This window comes from Triticum urartu, chromosome 5A, assembly GCF_056163025.1.
Source record: "Triticum urartu cultivar PI428250 chromosome 5A, HENAU_Tu73, whole genome shotgun sequence".
In the NCBI taxonomy this organism is placed as follows: Eukaryota; Viridiplantae; Streptophyta; class Magnoliopsida; order Poales; family Poaceae; genus Triticum; species Triticum urartu.
The window spans coordinates 101,921,601-101,938,917 of record NC_141877.1 but is presented as its reverse complement, the minus strand read 5'-3'; the positions used below and the strand labels follow the sequence as shown (position 1 = coordinate 101,938,917).

The window sequence follows — 17,317 nt, the reverse complement described above, 5'->3', positions numbered from 1 at the left end:
GCAATATATGTGAGATATTAGAGGTAAACAAAGAAGCCAGTGAACATGTCTTAGTCTTTACCTTGGTCGAAATCAGACTTTTTTGTCCACTTGCATCCAAGTTGTTATCTCTTTACACGGCAGACATCTTCTCATTCGAGAGGTTGCCATCATCAAGCTATCGCTCTGAGTCGAAGCACTAAAAAGAAAAGGACCAGGAAACATGGCAGCATATGAACCATGGGAATCCAGGAGGAACAAAGATGATGACATAGGGGCGGACCTAGAATTTTGGTGGAGTGGGGGCAAATAATTAGAATGGGGGCACTTATTGTACAAATTTGAAGAATTACAAAATTAATCTTGTAGAATATAAGCAATTTTTACTGAAATTCCAAAAATTGAGTGGGGGCCTGGGCACCCACTCAGCACTATGTAGGTCCGTCCTATAGAAAAATTAGGATGTGTCATGGTGTACAAATCGCAAACGGAAATGGAACCATAACCCTACCGATGCTTTGGTGCGTACCATGGAAAAAAAACAAACTCAACAAGTTTGAAGCTCGGATCATCATGGTTCTTAGTTTAAGTGTTATACTCGGGATTGTCATCTTTTTAACGGGACACCAAAGTGTCAATCCAATGATTAATCAATTGTGGGCTGGAGGTACCACCACCCTAACTATATCCAACCAATGGCAGTTTTGGTTGGTTCTTAGTAGCACAAACAGTTCTGTAGATTTCCTCAAAAAAATAAAAACAGTTCTGTAGATACACACAACTAATAGGTTCCATATATTCTGTAGCTGCTAGCTGTTTATCACCATGATATTCAAGAACTGAAACATTCGGAATGGTCAAATACAACATTATTTACCTTTTCACAACCATCGACTCACACTACATGATATCGCTGATCGAGACCATCACACTATCAACTAATACACGTGCAATGTTTTGGAGAAGAAAATCTTTAAACTTATGTTTAATATATATAAACCTATACATGATCTTTCCATTAACAAATGAACAAATATCCTGTTAGAATCCTTTACAACATCTGGATCCCTACTTCAACATCAGCATCTGCTAGACTGCTACTGGTCAGATCTTATTCACACTCACATGATAATTAGTAATATAAAGCTGGCTGAAGGACATAAAGCCATTAATTAAATTAGTGCAAGAGTTAGCTTCTAGCACTAGTATACAAATCATATGGACTATGACTGGTACTATTTGGAGTGTACAACCAGCCTCTTCGCGACCAACCGGATGCCAGCATTTTGCTGGTAGTCATATATTTCCAGCGAGAAGAATGCATCCAGCCTGTTCCCCCGAACAAACAGGATGTCCAGTTCCGCGGCATCTACCTTGCTAAAAGCAAGCTTCTGAATGTTGCCGCTGGGCTCTTTCTGATATATGTCTGTCAAGTAGGGCGAAGCACCGCTGCTGGGAGTGGTAGGGATGCTGCAAACGCAATTCAACATTACAAATCAGATATGTGAGGCGGCAAATCAAAGACCAGAGATGGAAAGGGGGCAGGGCTCACTTGAGGCGAACGGTTGGACGATTCACATAACCGTACTTCTTTATCAGGGGTCTCCACTCGGAAGTGGTACCAGACTCTTGTAAAAATCTCTGGGCCTGATTATCACAGAATTCTAGAACTTTGCTTAGATTCTCAGGGATATCAACCACCATGTTCAACTTTGGACGACCTGCAGTGTCTAGGAACTTTGTGCCAACTCCAAACTGGACTTTCAAGCCAGCGCAGCAAAGGTGTAGTGGACTATCTTTGTGCTTGATCAATGTTCTCCGATTAAATTGGTAAGAAGGGGTAGTAAAAATCTTGATGCACTCAGTTGATACATCGTCTGGCTCGAGGAACCCAGAATGACCACTGAAACTCGCATCCATCTGCACAGAAGCATCTAATTTCATCTCCTCCATGTGGGATATCAGGTCACTGGATTCCCCGTTCATTGCAGGATCAACTGATTCTTGATTATCTTGATCTGTAGTCAAACCATTGACTTGAGAAACAGTACGTTGTCGTTTCGAAGAATCGGGTGATGTGTTTGCTTCAATATTCTTCACCTCAGGAGAAGTAGCTCCATCAGTTTTGCTTCTTGTAATTGCACCCACAAGGTTCTCAACAATAAGCACTTCCGGAAAACTTGCCTCCTGTTAGCAGGATTTAGTCAATTGATTATCTTGAAACATCAAATAGATTAATGGAGTCTAGAAACATGTCATAAATAGGATGCTTCATCGGTTCATTATTCTCCTAGTTGGTACTCCCTCTGTCCCTATCACAACATGGCGCACACGTATTTCGAGGTTCAACTTTGACCATCATTTGACCAACAAAACATGTGCTATGTCAAAAAAAATTATACCATCGAATTCGTACAAAAGCGTAGTTTCAAATGATACAGTTTTTGTAACATTGATTAATATATTATTGATGAAAATGACGGTCAAAGTTTAATCACGAAAAACGAGGGAGTACTATTTCTATCCGTAATTCAAGATCTTGAAGTACAATGATGGTTTTCTTCGTTTTGCAGAAAAATAACAACTGCAATTATCAAAACAGGGAACATATTAAGAAAATGAAAGATGTGTTATACGTTGATGATGCTCCTGCCATTGATACAAGGTCTATATTGCAATAGTTAAATCTCAAAAGTCCGTTGAAGCTACTCCAGATGACCAATGCATGAAAAAATGGCAGGAAAAAACACCATAGTAATTCCAGGGAAACAAAAGTAGCAGAAGGTAACCACCATCCAGCTACTACAAAAAAATTGATAAATGTTTCATGAAGGTCATCTGAATAATAGGCAGTTAAGCAATCATACCAGGAACAACACTGTAGCACAATATTTGAGAACTTCAAGGTTCATCCTGACATCATCCAGGCTCCTGTAGATAGATTTCAAAGCAATTTAGTACAAGATCATTCACTACAGTTTCATGTAAGAAATAAAAAAATCACAGGAAATAATAATATCAACTTGTAACTATTACTTGGTAGTTAATGATATTTCCTTGCAGAAGGGAATGCAAATCAAACTTGATAAGAAACTGAGCAAACGTTGGGCACAATCATGAGCACACTGAGCAACAGATGTAATTCACATGAACCAAGATAGCTGTTTGCAACAATCAATTTGTACTAAGAGTAACAATTGATGGACTGGGCGACATATAATTGTGACATCTCTTGAACTCCGCATGTTATACCTATAAAGAAGAATCATGTAATAGTCTTTGCCTTTTAGGAGATAATGATTTTCAGATGAGACATCTAAGATGGGATGGGGCAAAATCCAGGTTGGATTGGATCTGGGTATACTAAGTGACATGATGCTGCCAAGACATAATGGGCTGGATCACATATAATTGTGACATCTCTTCTTCTTAGCATGATACATCTGTAAATGAGAATCATCATGGATCATGTAATAGTTTATTAGGAGAAACTAATTTTCAGACAAGCATCTAATATGGGAAGGGACAAAAATCAGGGGTGGATATGATCTGGGTATCCTAAGTTACATCGTTGCTGCAAGACATATTAGATAGTTAGGAAATCAAACGAGGCATCGTGCAACAAAATTTCTTGTATCACACTATCCCGACATCCCAAGTAGCAGCATACACGATATGCTAATCTGAGCAACATAACAAGGTCAACGAACAATGGATAGCAACCTAGCAAGGCATGTTCCAGGAAGTGAAGTGAAGTGATACTAAGTGTGTGTGTGTGCGCGCGCGCTACACAAGTGGGCAAAGGTGACAATTAGTTGCAACAAAGCATTCAGAATTCAGACGAAATTATAACTTCTGGATTAATGTAACATCTACCTGTGCTTTTGCCTCCCTAGACCGAAGTAATTTGCCAAGCTTGCCATCTGTGGATACAATAGACAAGATAAGAACATATGAATATTCTTTGTTGCAATAAGGAACTGTCCTGAAAACTTTCAGTAAGGAAAGGCCATATGTTTTTCAGCTCGAGTGAGAACTCAATTGTCCATATGATTAATCCTCATCTAAATCAAAACCTCCTTCTACAAACTATAAGTGACTCTACATCAACACAAGCTTGTGTACCTTCATGTCTCCTGCTCTCCTCCCAAACCTCTGGGTAAGCAGAGGTAGTGTGTCGATCATCCCTTTCGGCTCCGGAGGTGTCCGGCCAATCTCGGTGAACGCTTCCCTTATTCTTGGCATATCAAACCTCACGATGTTGTGCCCGGCCCAAACCCTCCCTGTACGAAATTGGCAAGATTGTTAACATGAGAACTTTCACAGGAAACAGCTTAAAAAGCAGACATTCAGGTTCAGACCTAAGCAAAGATGATGCTTCTAACTTCCCCTTGTGTGGATTCCATTTATGTATGATCCTACAGCAATTATACAACAACAACAACAACAAAGCCTTTAGTCCCAAACAAGTTGGGGTAGGCTAGAGGTGAAACCCATAAGATCTCGCAACCAACTCATGGCTCTGGCACATGGATAGCAAGCTTCCATGCACCCCTGTCCATAGCTAGCTCTTTGGTGATACTCCAATCCTTCAGGTCTCTCTTAACGGACTCCTCCCATGTCAAATTCGGTCTACCCCGCCCTCTCTTGACATTCTCCGCACGCTTTAGCCGTCCGCTATGCACTGGAGCTTCTGGAGGCCTGTGCTGAATATGCCCAAACCATCTCAGACGATGTTGGACAAGCTTCTCCTCAATTGGTGCTACCCCAACTCTATCTCGTATATCATCATTCCGGACTCGATCCTTCCTCGTGTGGCCACACATCCATCTCAACATACGCATCTCCGCCACACCTAACTGTTGAACATGTCGCCTTTTAGTTGGCCAACACTCCGCGCCATACAACATTGCGGGTCGAACCACCGTCCTGTAGAATTTGCCTTTTAGCTTTTGTGGCACTCTCTTGTCACAGAGAATGCCAGAAGCTTGGCGCCACTTCATCCATCCGGCTTTGATTCGATGGTTCACATCTTCATCAATACCCCCATCCTCCTGCAACATTGACCCCAAATACCGAAAGGTGTCCTTCCGAGGTACCACCTGGCCGTCAAGGCTAACCTCCTCCTCCTCACACCTAGTAGTACTGAAACCGCACATCATGTACTCGGTTTTAGTTCTACTAAGCCTAAACCCTTTCGATTCCAAGGTTTGTCTCCATAACTCTAACTTCCTATTTACCCCCGTCCGACTATCGTCAACTAGCACCACATCATCCGCAAAGAGCATACACCATGGGATATCTCCTTGTATATCCCTTGTGACCTCATCCATCACCAATGCAAAAAGATAAGGGCTCAAAGCTGACCCCTGATGCAGTCCTATCTTAATCGGGAAGTCATCGGTGTCGACATCACTTGTTCGAACACTTGTCACAACATTATCGTACATGTCCTTGATGAGGGTAATGTACTTTGCTGGGACTTTGTGTTTCTCCAAGGCCCACCACATGACATTCCGCGGTATCTTATCATAGGCCTTCTCCAAGTCAATGAACACCATATGCAAGTCCTTCTACAGCAATTATACTACAGCAATTATACTAAATAAAAAACACAATGTTTGCACCTATGTTCTATTTCCTGAGAATATGCACACATTTCTACCGACATCCTTGCATCTGAGAAAGGTTACAGAGGTCTTTGATAACAAGCCATAGGCAGCAAAAACTGCAACCTCATTCACTAGCCATAAATAGAAGAACTGCATAAGACGTATCATTGCTAACCGGCTCCTGCAACACTCCACAAATTCACATACACACACTACTGTCGAGGCCTATTGCCATGAAAGCACGCTGATGGTGTCACCTTTCCATAAGTCCTACGGGGAGAACTGCGCGTAGTAAACAGGAAGACCTACCATTCATTCAGAGATTGGGTGAATAAATTCAGGTAGTGCCCGTTTCTTTTAGTAGGGAGCCTAGCTACTGCTGGTGTTGTTGTTATTGTTGTTGACCTTAATTAAATTCCAACCGGGCTCCTTCCCCGTTAGGCTTCATAATTATTAATTGTTACTAAGTCCTTGGCGTGCAGTAGGAGCCGAGAACCAGCTCCCGGTGCTGAAACAAACAAACAAAAAACTAGATGGCGCGGGGCGCTCACCGTGCAGGAGGTCGTAGACCTTGTCAGCGACGTCGCGGAAGCACGGCGCGGCAGCGACGGCGTCGCGCGTGATGCCGTTGCAGCGCACGGAGGCGGCGGAGACGACGCCAAGGTCGGCGGGGCGCACGAGCGTGGCGTAGCAGGCGACCTCGACGAGGCGGCGCGGGCACACCAGGATGGCCCCGAACTCGAGCAGCGCGTAGCCCTGCCCGGCCCGCTGCGGCACCGACGTCTCCAGGTCGAAGAAGGCGATCTCGGCGCTCCCCGCCTGCGGCCCCGGCGTTGACCCCTCCTCCACCCCAGCTGCAGCAACAGACGCCGTCGCCATTTGGGACCCTTCGCAAGATTCCAACTTTCAAGGGAAGGAAGGGCAGGGGCAGGTGGTTGATGGAGGCGGCCTCGGGTGGGCAAGCGCTGGATAAATAGGAGGCGGCGGCAGCAGCTCGGGCGAGGGCTTGCGTGGGAGGTGGGGGTGGAAGGAAGGTGGCGTGACGGGAGCGGCGGCGATGGGGTTGAGGAGGAGAGGTGTTTGGAGGAAGAAATGCCGCGGTGGCGGTGCCGTGGAGGTGGGGGACGGGATAGGAGTTCGGATTGGATTTGGGTTTCCTCAAGCAATACCAAAGTCTACCCTTTTTTTGTTTTTCTTTCGGGGAAAGAGTGCTGGTTACTTGTTGGACGGGAAAAGTAAACTTAAATTTGTTTTGTACACACTTGGTGGATTAGGCAGAGACAGCCACTGATCAGATTCAGCTGACCTCAGAAGGGACTGAGATGGTGAAGAATAGCCACCAAGGAGAATGGCAGAAGACATCATATCCAAGGACCAAGAGAGCAGCAAATAAGATGAAATGTAAGTCACCAGTCAAAGCCATGAGGAAGAGCTCAAGGATTCAGGACACTGGGCTGACCATCCAGGAGAAGGCGACACAGAGGGTATCACAAAAGAATCTGGAAGGTAATCCCTCTTGCTCCAAAAAAGTTTTTGCTATCCTAAATGCTGTCCCTAATACATATTATTATAAGATTGTTTTCAAAAAGTAATATGAAACTAAAAGGATCCAACGAAGAACCGGGGATTAGCTTATATCCAGTCCTTCTCTATGACTTGCCGAATAGACTTATTCGCAGCCATACACTGTCTTATTTAAAAGAGTCCCCTGTCTCGTGAACGATCGAACTTGATAAACTTTGAAATAATCGTTTAGATAGCATTAGCCGGTTTTCTTCCTTTTCTCTGCCAGTCTTTCAAGTTCTCACCCTCCCAGAAAAGAAGGGAAAGTCTTCTTACTAGCTAGCTTTTATATCTCGCGAATAGGGAGTTAAGGAGTGTAACTATAACCTATTTGTCACAAAGTTCAATACTCTCTAGAGGAGGTAAATCAATGGATACGGGTACGCCTGGTTGAAGCAGCCCCTACACTTCTATGGGTTGTTCCAGCCTCTGCTAGTGGGTGGTTTTTCATTTCTACAACAGGTGCTTGGTTCAAAAAAAGCTTATGAGTTGAGTTCGTCCTCAGCTACGGATTGGGGGCAGCATTCTCAGATTACTTGACTTGCTGCTAGCTTAGAGGAGAGAAAAAAATCCCGCTTTCATTTACCTTTAAGTCTGAGAGAAGGCTTTTTCTTTCTATTAAAAGATCACAAATCAGAGGGGTGATCAGTCCTCTTTCAATCCTTCATCTTCTTATGAGTAGCCGCCACAGGGGGTCCTCAGTCTGAATCCTCCACTAGCATTGGACCAACAGTCAGTCTAGCTCTCGCTCTTATCCAATTTCCTTATCCTTTCAGGGCAAGGTCGGAGTAGTAGGAAAATACAATTTCTTTTGTTGCATGCGGACCCGCTTGTGAGACTGAAGAAATTGAAGCTAAATGACAATCTTAACCTACTTGCTTACAGGATCCTTAAGAAACTGTGGACTTTTGCACCTTTCTGTCTAGCTTGAGTTATCTTTTAGTTCTCTCCCCTCGGCAAAGTGGATAGGAAAGAGTCTTGCTTCCATTCCACTAGCCAAGAATAAGGAGAGTGACTTTCTCTTTTGAACCTCTTAAGCTGACTTGAAAAAAAAAGTGGTACACCCCTCAGAGATATAGGGACCGCCATGCTCGTCCACTTTCTTGATAAACGACTCGATGCATTTTCTCTTCCTTGCCGCTGAGACTGAGACATATCAAAAAGATCTATTACTAAAAGGAGATTGGGATCATCCCGTGGTTACCGGATGATGGGAATAACTAAGCATAAATTTGGAAATGAGCATGAAATGTCTATAAATGAATTTTCTCATTATTCGTTATTTCCGGGTCTTTTTGTTGCATTCACTTACAACAAGAAACAACCACCAGCGTTTGGTGCAGCACTTGCATTTTGGTGCATTATTCTTCCTTTCCTTGGTCTTTCGTTCCGTCATATTCCAAATAACTTATCTAATTACAACGTATTAACCGCTAATGCACCTTTTTTTTATCAAATCTCAGGGACATGGTCTAATCATGAGGGTAGTATTTTATCATGGTGTTGGATCCCAAGTTTTTATGGATTCCTTTTTTGTTACCGGGGTCGACCCCAAAGCCATAATGTCTCAAAACGAAGAGGCTATAGAGAAACTTTGATTTTTTCCTTTGTCTCGAACTTCGTGAAGAACTCCATTCTATCTCTCCAACAAAAAAGTCGGGCTGCGCCCCAGTTGTACACTCCCTTCGTTCGGAGAACCCTTGTTGATTCTGAACTTCGTTCGCAAAGTAAGCGTCCTTTTAACGGGCCAGCCCTTTTTAATGCGCCGCTTGACCCTGTTTTGAAAATGAGCTTTGCTCTTCTGGGCGCTGGGCGCTCCCGTGGTTCGCGAGAAGGAAAAAGGACTAATCTTTTGTTACATCTGGCACGAGATGAAAAGAGAGAGAGCTTCGTCTATCGATGAACAGCAGATTGACGGAGCTCTTGGCATTGCTTTGTTTTTCTCTCCTTTCCTATCAGCGAGTTCCGATCCTTTTGTTCGAAATTTCTTCGTTCGTACCGAACCGCTTGCAGAATCAAATCCAGTTCCACAAGATCCTATATCAGCTATACATCCTCCTTGCATTTATGTCGGAGATGTCGCCAGTGCTATGGGCTTTGGGTTATGTAGATCAAAAATGATGAATGGGATTGTGGCACTCCACTCGCCGCCAACGCGGAAGGATGCCGCCGAAAAGAATGGAACGCTGCTTCGCTCTGCTGGATGCGTCGGATCCCATATAAGAAGCTCGCTCTTTACCCGATCATTCAAACATTTTGTGGGCGGCGCGCCTGCTCTATTGTTGCGTAGCAATAGAAGCCTTCTCATGCTGCTTCGGCGGCGCTTTTTCGCCTTCTCTTCGCTCTGGACAGGAGCGCTAATGGACACGGGAAGGGAGCAGGCGAAGCGTGTCGTTCGTAATGGAAAGAAAGACACCACTACTTCGCCTCTTTGTTGGACCGCCGGCGCGAACACGGTGGTCTCTGACCAGGACCAGGAACCAATTCGAATTTGGATCTTGACATGTCGGTTGTTTTTAACCGTAGGCATCTCGCCAGGAAGTTGGTGGGCTCATCATGAATTAGGTCGGGGTGGCTGGTGGTTTCGGGATCCCGTAGAAAATGCGTCTTTTATGCCTCGGGTATTAGCCACAGCTCGTATTCATTCGGTAATTCTACCCCTTCTTCATTCTTGGACCTCGCTTCTGAATATTTTGACTCTTCCATGCTGTGTCTTAGGAACCTTTTCAATACGGTCCGGATTGCTAGCTCCCGTTCATAGTTCCGCTACAGACGATACACGAGGAAGATTTTTATGGCGGTTCTTCCTTCTAATTACAGGCATATCTATGACTCTTTTTTACCAGATGAAGCAGGAGGCATCGGTTCGTAGAACCTATAAAAAAGAGATGGTTGTGGCGCGAAGTACTCTTGTGCACCTACGTCACTCGGCTCGCGCGCAACCCCGCCCCGTTATGTTATGTTATGGAAGAATTTAGCTTCTTGCTGGGCTGGTTATTCAGAGCCAGCAACTGGCTGCCGGATTTCGTCCCGTCCGTAGCGCTTCGGAAGTCACTCTGGCGTGGCGCTGCTGGATACTTCTGATCAATAGGAATAGGAGGAAAAAAAGCTTATGATGAGCATCTATTGGAGTCGATCATTTCCAAGATCTAATTCTAGTTTCTTATTATGTAGTGGAAATGCCTCACAATCTTTAGTTTTACGCTTACGCTTAAGGGAAGAAATGTTCTTGGTGGATGCAGGCCCTGGTACCCCCAAAATTTGTATGCAAGATGAGCTTACAGGACTGCCAATCAAGCGAGCCACCAGGTTTGAGAATAAGGTGGGATCCAAGAATGTAGTGGCTGGTGAATCACTGATCAAAAAGCGGATTTTTGAGAGATTCTTCATCGATCTAGTGGCCGGTGAATCACTGATCAAAGAGCGAGCAGCCTCCAGGTTTAATGATTTTGTGGGATCCCTGGATGTAGCGGCTGGCGAATCGCTTCTTCTTCCACAAAGATTCAGACAAAACCAAGCTTGGATAGAACTGAAGAAGATTTGGCGAACGAAGAAAAAGGTAAAAGGGTTTATTATAAAAAAAATCAAAGGAGGTTATTCAGTAGCCATCGCGGGTTTCATTACTTTTCTTCCATTCAAAAAAGCTCTTCTAAAAAAAGGATAGCGAATGATCGATTCACCATTGATAGCATTAACCCTAAAAGGAGGGATATTGTGATAATAGCAGCAGATCAAACAAGAACTTGATGAAAAGATAGAAAAAAATTATGAAAAATCCGAAGCCCACCTTAATCCATTTTGTTGAGGATCTTGCACTTATTCTGGCCCTATATTTACATAGCCAAGAAAGGCTCTGGCGATCATGCGTGACTGGCGGAGCACCTATCGCCCTGGCACGGCACTCTAAAATGCATGTTGGGTTGGGCCAGCAAGAAGACTTCGACTAGGGAGACGAAGAATGGAATTGAAGAAGGCAGCATAGTCTAAGATAACAGAATGGAACACCAACCAACAAGTAAGTGGTGGATTTGGATGGAGTCTCGCAGAAGAAGAGTACGCGCGCTAGCGCGCCCCAAGACGTCAGTCCTTTTTCTGCTTGCTGGCCAAGGTCAGTTTACTGAATCCCCCTTCCAAACACCAACCCAATCTCCATTCCTTGATGAGAAATGAGCAAGACCATATGTTTCTCAAAAATATAGCCCCTATATAAACCTAGCCCTTACTACCCGAACTTCTTACCTTCAAATAGGACTAACTGCCCAAACCCGCTTGCTTATCTTCTACGATCTAATTAAGTTAAGCAGTGGTTATTTTTTTAAGTGACTAGAACTTCTATCAACTACTATTCTAGCACCCAGTTGTGCCATGTGTTTATTCTATTCTATTCTATTCTTCAGGTATTCCTTTGAATAACTCATCTTTTCAGGTAAGACAATTTGAAGATCTTCTTAGTCAGCCTATCTGTATTCTTATCCTCTAGTGCGGATCTAGTCAGATTTTATAAAGCCAAGGCCTGACATCCATTGTGGGGATCATCTTTTATCGGGAGACATGGCCTAGTGGTTTCTGATCAAGATTCCTAATTGAAAGCACAAGTGCTCCCTAGGTGGTTTTGATAATTGATGACAACATATCTCTTGTTGGACTAACATTTCTGTCTAGCATATTTCAGATAAGTTCAACAATAGAGTGGCATGGACTAAAGGTTGTGGGAACTCCTTCAAGATGCTAAGGACAAAGGATTGGCTAAAGCTTCAAGATCAAGACTCTTCATTTTATATTTTAGTGATCCAAGATCACATTGAGTCTTTAGGAAAAGCCAATACTATCAAGGAGGGATGAGGTGTTGCTTAATGAGCCTCTTGCTTCATGTGCTTAATGATATGCTCCAAAATCCTCAGCTACTTTCCCACTTCCACATATAACCTAAACCCTAAGCCAAACTCGGTCCTACCGATTCTTCCTATCTGGCGCCACCGAGTTTCACTTGTCATTAGCCACTGCCAAACCCTAGCAATTCGGTTCTACCGATAAGGATCTCGGTCTCACCGAGATGGGGTTGCAAACTCTCTGTTTCCCTTTCGTAACTTTTCGGTCTCACCGAAAGAGCGAATCGGTCCCACCGAGATTGCAATGTAAGCTCAGTGTTTCCCCTTTGTAACTTTTCGGTCTCACCGAGTTCCACTCGGTCTCACCGAAAGAGCAAATCGGTCCCACCGAGTTTGCCTGACCAACTCTCTGGTTAGCTAATTACCAAATTCGGTCTCACCGAGTTTGTGTAATCGGTCTCACCGAGATTACGTTATGCCCAAACCCTAACCATATCGGTCCTACTGAGTTGCATGTCAGTCCCACTGAAAATCTCTAACGGTCACTAGGTTTACATTTTCGGTCCGACTGAGTTTATTGATTCGGTCCCACCGAGATTGGAAAACTGTGTAACGGTTGGATTTTGTGTGGAGGCTATATATACCCCTCCACCTCCTTCTCATTGAATGAGAGAGCCATCAGAACACATACACCATTCCAAGCCATATGTTCTGAGAGAGAACCACCTACTCATGTGTTGAGACCAAGATATTCCATTCCTACCATATGAATCTTGATCTCTAGCCTTTCCAAGTTGCTTTCCACTCAAATATTCTTTCCACTAAATCCAAATCCTATGAGAGAGAGTTGAGTGTTGGGGAGACTATCATTTGAAGCACAAGAGCAAGGAGTTCATTACCTATACACACCATTTGTTACTTCTTGGAGAGTGGTGTCTCCTAGATTGGCTAGGTGTCACTTGGGAGCCTCCGACAAGATTGTGGAGTTGAACCAAGGAGTTTGTAAGGGCAAGGAGATCGCCTACTTCGTGAAGATCTACCGCTAGTGAGGCAAGTCCTGTGTGGGCGATGACCATGGTGGGATAGACAAGGTTGCTTCTTCGTGGACCCTCTGTGGGTGGTTGCTTCTTCGTGGACCCTTCGTGGGTGGAGCCCTGTGTGGACTCGCGCAACCGTTACCCTTGGGTGGAGCCCTGTGTGGACTCGCGCAACCGTTACCCTTCGTGGGTTGAAGTCTCCATCAACGTGGATGTAGGATAGCACCACCTATCCGAACCACGGGAAAAACATCCGTGTCTCCAATTGCGTTTGATTTCTCTAAACCCTTCCCTTTACATTCTTGCAAGTTGCATGCTTTACATTCCGCTGCTCATATACTCTTTGCATGCTTGCTTGATATGTATTGTGTGTGCTGAAATTGTGCCTAAACTCCACTTAAACCGAAAAAGTTTAAAAATTGCAACTTTAGCACTAAGTGTCTAATCACCCCCCTCTAGACACATCTACTTCTAGATCCTACACTAATCAATAGGGCGAAGAGCTCTTCGCATGATCTGGTCCTACCTTTTGTCTACGCTATTTTTTATCCCTTCTCAGCTGCTGTCCTTACTCCGGATAAATTGGAACACATTGATTCCGTTCGTTCCTGCCCTTCGCTTCAGGCCATAGTGCTTCTGAATTATTTCTATACCCCTTTGATGATGCAGCCTCTGACTCTCGTGGGTAAACTCCTACTTGATTAGTTAGAACTTCTCTGTCTCAACTCGTGGACCTATCTATCTTCTTCTTTTTAAGAGATAGGGGTTTGCTATTCTCACGGATTGCTCATATTTATTTACCCCATTGAATAGTTTTTGCCTTGTTTCAGCCCTTCCTTCATCTGAACCTTCCAAGTACTAATCTATCTTTATGGGGAAGACCCTTCATCTGACCTCCGGGCTACCCTGTCAATTGTAAAAAGTAGTTGAGTCGTGTCTCGCAGGAGCAAAAAGAGTGAAATGAGGATGTAAGCCCCCTAGGTCTTCCTCTTCCTTCTAAACTAATTGCTTTCGCTTGACTCTTCCAGTAAAAAAGTATACTGAGTGGTTGAAGGAAAGCGAAAAGGAATGGCTTTTTCATGTACCATATCCGGTGAGCCAGACATCAAGCAAAAATGGACATACAATCAAAGAGTAAGGAGCAGTTATTTGCAATGACGGGTGGATTGGTCAGAGCTGCAAGGAGAGACTCGGTTATGGCGCGATAAAGAGCTTGCTTCAATGCTCGGATTCAGGTAGAAAGTAAGAGCAGTAGCATATTCATAGGAGAACTTTGTACTTGAAATTAGTAGTCCCGGTAGTTGGAAAAAAAGCTCTGAATACAGATTCAAAGCATCAAGATAGGTAGTCCTATCATTAGTTGGCCAGTCATAGCAATTTAAGTAGAAAGCTTGCTTCAAGATCAGATCATTCAACTAAAGCTGTCAGGCCGGGTAGGCTTTGAGGAACATTGGGGGTTCCTTATGTTGTGACTGAGCAGATATGTCTATTGTGCCCGGCAAAAACAGATTTGCAAGGAGTTTGCCAAAGGCTTTCTCATTCGGAAAAAAACAATTTCAAGTATATTTCCCTTCTCCATTCTCTGCTCGGATGATTGCCGCTTGTGTGAATTTCATTGCTATGGGTCCCGTGTGTGCTCGAATAAGATTGTTTTAGGATTCTATTTAGTTGAATTTCTTGACTCCGCGGTGCTGGTTATCGAGTTTATGGCGTCGCCAACCATCCAAAAAGTCAAAGATGGCGTCGGCATTTACTTATTATGCTCTCTTCTAATAGTGGTCCCTTGGTATTCAGGATGTAAAATCCTGATAGGAAAGTCGACTGTTATACCTTGTTTTTGTAATGGCCTATCTTCTTTAAAAAGCTGAAAGATAAGGATTTCGCAAAGCTTTTGCGTTCCTTTTTCTTTGAAAATAAAACCTTACCATTTTTGGGCCGCTGTTACCATTTCCATTTCCTGAACCTAAACCTAACTAATACTTAGTTGTTTCCATTTCCTCATCTGGTGATAGATCCTCATCTTCTTCTGGCTCAAATCCCTTTTTCATATCCAGGGCAGGCTTTAGGTACGCTTTAGTTTGAAATCATTAAAGATATGCTCAACCTCGTTTATGTCCATGGTATCATCGTACGTACCTTCTACTATCAACCAGATGAGATAGGGCTTTGAAAGGTCAGAGTTAGTCTCCTCTTTTTCTTTTAGGTCGTTTAGCAGTTCCCCAACCAGCTTTCTCCCCGAGAAAGCCTTCCTGAGATTCAAAGAAAAAGGTTTGAAGGTTGATCTCTAGGATCAGTGATAGTTCGGAACCAGCAAAGGGAGGCTGAAAAGCCGTAGTGCTAACGCACGCCCTGTAGTTTTGAAGCTAAAAGGACAGCAGCGAGCTCCGCGTCGAAAAGCGAAGCGAGCCGCGCTAGCGCGCTACTCTTCCTTTATGAGCGAGACTCTATCCAGATCTACTGATCTAAGAACTCCGCGAGCGAACTGAGCGAGCCATGAGGCGCCTATCGGCAAGGCTTGGAAAAGCCTTAAGTTTAGGCTCCCTTCCTTCACTGAACTGATTCACCCGGGTCCAAACCTGCTGAGCTAGCTAATTTTTCCTTTACGAGATCTCGGCTCTTCGGAATGATTGGAGAGAGCCCCGCCTCCTCTTGGTTGGTGCCGGGCCCGAGAGTGATGGGACTACTTCCTTAAAGAGCCTTTCGTTCGGGCCGGCAGGAGGGGCCCTGATCTATCAATTGAGGGAGCAAAAAACAGGCTTTGCTCCCCCTTTTTTAAATGAAGAAAGAAAGAAGGGTCGAAGTTTAGACCGCTCACAGTAGTTCTACCCATAGAAAAGATCATGAAAGAGGCGATCAGAATGGTACCCGAATCCATTTACGATCCCGAGTTTCCAGACACATCACACTTCCGCTCGGGTCGAGGCTGCCACTCGGCCCTCAGACGGATCAAAGAAGAGTGGGTAACCTCTCGCTGGTTTTTGGAATTCGACATCAGGAAGTGTTTTCACACCATCGACCGACATCGATTCATCTCAATCTTGAAGGAAGAGATCGACGATTCCAAGTTCTTTTACCCCACTCAGAAAAAGTTTTCCGCCGGACGACTCGTAGGGGGTGAGAAGGGCCCTGACTCCATCCCAAACAGTGTACTACTATCGGCCCTACCAGGCAATATCTACCTACACAAGCTCGATCAGGAGATAGGGAGGATCCGGCAGAAGCACGAGATTCCTCTTGTAGTGAAAATAAGATCGGTTCTATTAAGAATAGGTCATCGTATTGATGACCAAGAAAAGTATGGAAAAGAAGCAAGCTTCAACGCTCCCCAAGACAACAGAGCCCTCATAGTGGGGAGGGTAAAGAGCATCCAACGCAAAGCGACCTTTCATTCCCTTGTTTCATCGTGGCACACCCCCCCACAAGCACCCCCAGGCGAAGGGGAGACCAGAAAACGCCTTTCGTTTTCCCCCCTTCAGCGGCCCTAGCCGCCTTCCTTAACAAGCCCTCGAGCCTCCTTTGCGCCGCCTTCCTCATAGAAGCCGCTGGGTTGACCCCGAAGGCCGAATTCAATGGTAGAGAAGGCTTTAATAAGAATTTGGCCATGAGAGACCTTCTTAAGTATTGCAAAAGAAGGGGCCTGCTGATAGAGCTGGGCGGGGAGGCGATACTAGTTATCAGGTCAGAGAGAGGCCTGGCCCGTAAGCTGCCCCCCTCTAAAAGCCATTCCTTATTAATAAGGATTTGTTACGCGCAATATGCCGACGACTTACTACTGGGAATCGTGGGTGCCGTATTTCTTCTCATAGAAATACAAAAAGGTATCACCCACTTCCTACAATCCGGTCTGAACCTTTGGGTAGGCTCCGCAGGATCAACAACCATAGCTGCACGGAGTACGGTAGAATTCCCCGGTACGGTCATTCGGGAAGTCCCCCCGAGGACGACTCCCATACAATTCTTGCGAGAGCTGGAGAAGCGTCTACGGGTAAAGCACCGTATCCATATAACTGCCTGCCACCTACGCTCCGCCATCCATTCCAAGTTTAGGGACCTAGGTTATAGTATCCCTATCAAAGAGCTGACGAAGGGGATGAGCGGAAGAGGTCGTCTACTAGACGCGGTTCAACTAGCAGAGACTCTTGGAAAAGATGGACTAAAAAGTCCCCAAGTTAGCGTATTATGGGGGACCGTCAAGCACATCCGACAAAGATCGAGGGGGATCTCGTTGTTGCATAGCTCAGGTCAGAGCAAGGTGCCATCAGGCGTTCAACAGGCAGTCTCACGATCGGGCATGAGT

The 17,317-nt window shown here is 44.7% G+C and overlaps 1 protein-coding gene and 2 pseudogenes across 1 annotated transcript; 1 reads left to right on the top strand and 2 right to left on the bottom strand.

The window, feature by feature from the left end:
- Window positions 1-949: 949 nt before the first annotated feature.
- LOC125508086 (Polynucleotidyl transferase, ribonuclease H-like superfamily protein) lies at window positions 950-6,750 on the bottom strand. The gene is made up of 6 exons (XM_048672670.2): window positions 6,143-6,750; window positions 4,105-4,262; window positions 3,856-3,902; window positions 2,847-2,910; window positions 1,532-2,166; window positions 950-1,449 (listed from the first exon to the last, which is right to left on the bottom strand). The coding sequence occupies exons 1-6, from the start codon at window positions 6,468-6,470 to the stop codon at window positions 1,215-1,217; spliced, it is 1,467 nt and encodes a 488-aa protein (XP_048528627.2). The 5' UTR covers window positions 6,471-6,750; the 3' UTR covers window positions 950-1,214.
- Window positions 6,751-6,806: 56 nt separating this feature from the next.
- LOC125508090 (uncharacterized) lies at window positions 6,807-9,255 on the bottom strand (annotated as a pseudogene).
- A 6,141-nt stretch (window positions 9,256-15,396) lies between these two features.
- Window positions 15,397-17,317, top strand: part of LOC125508091 (uncharacterized) — a 2,455-nt pseudogene continuing 534 nt past the window's right edge.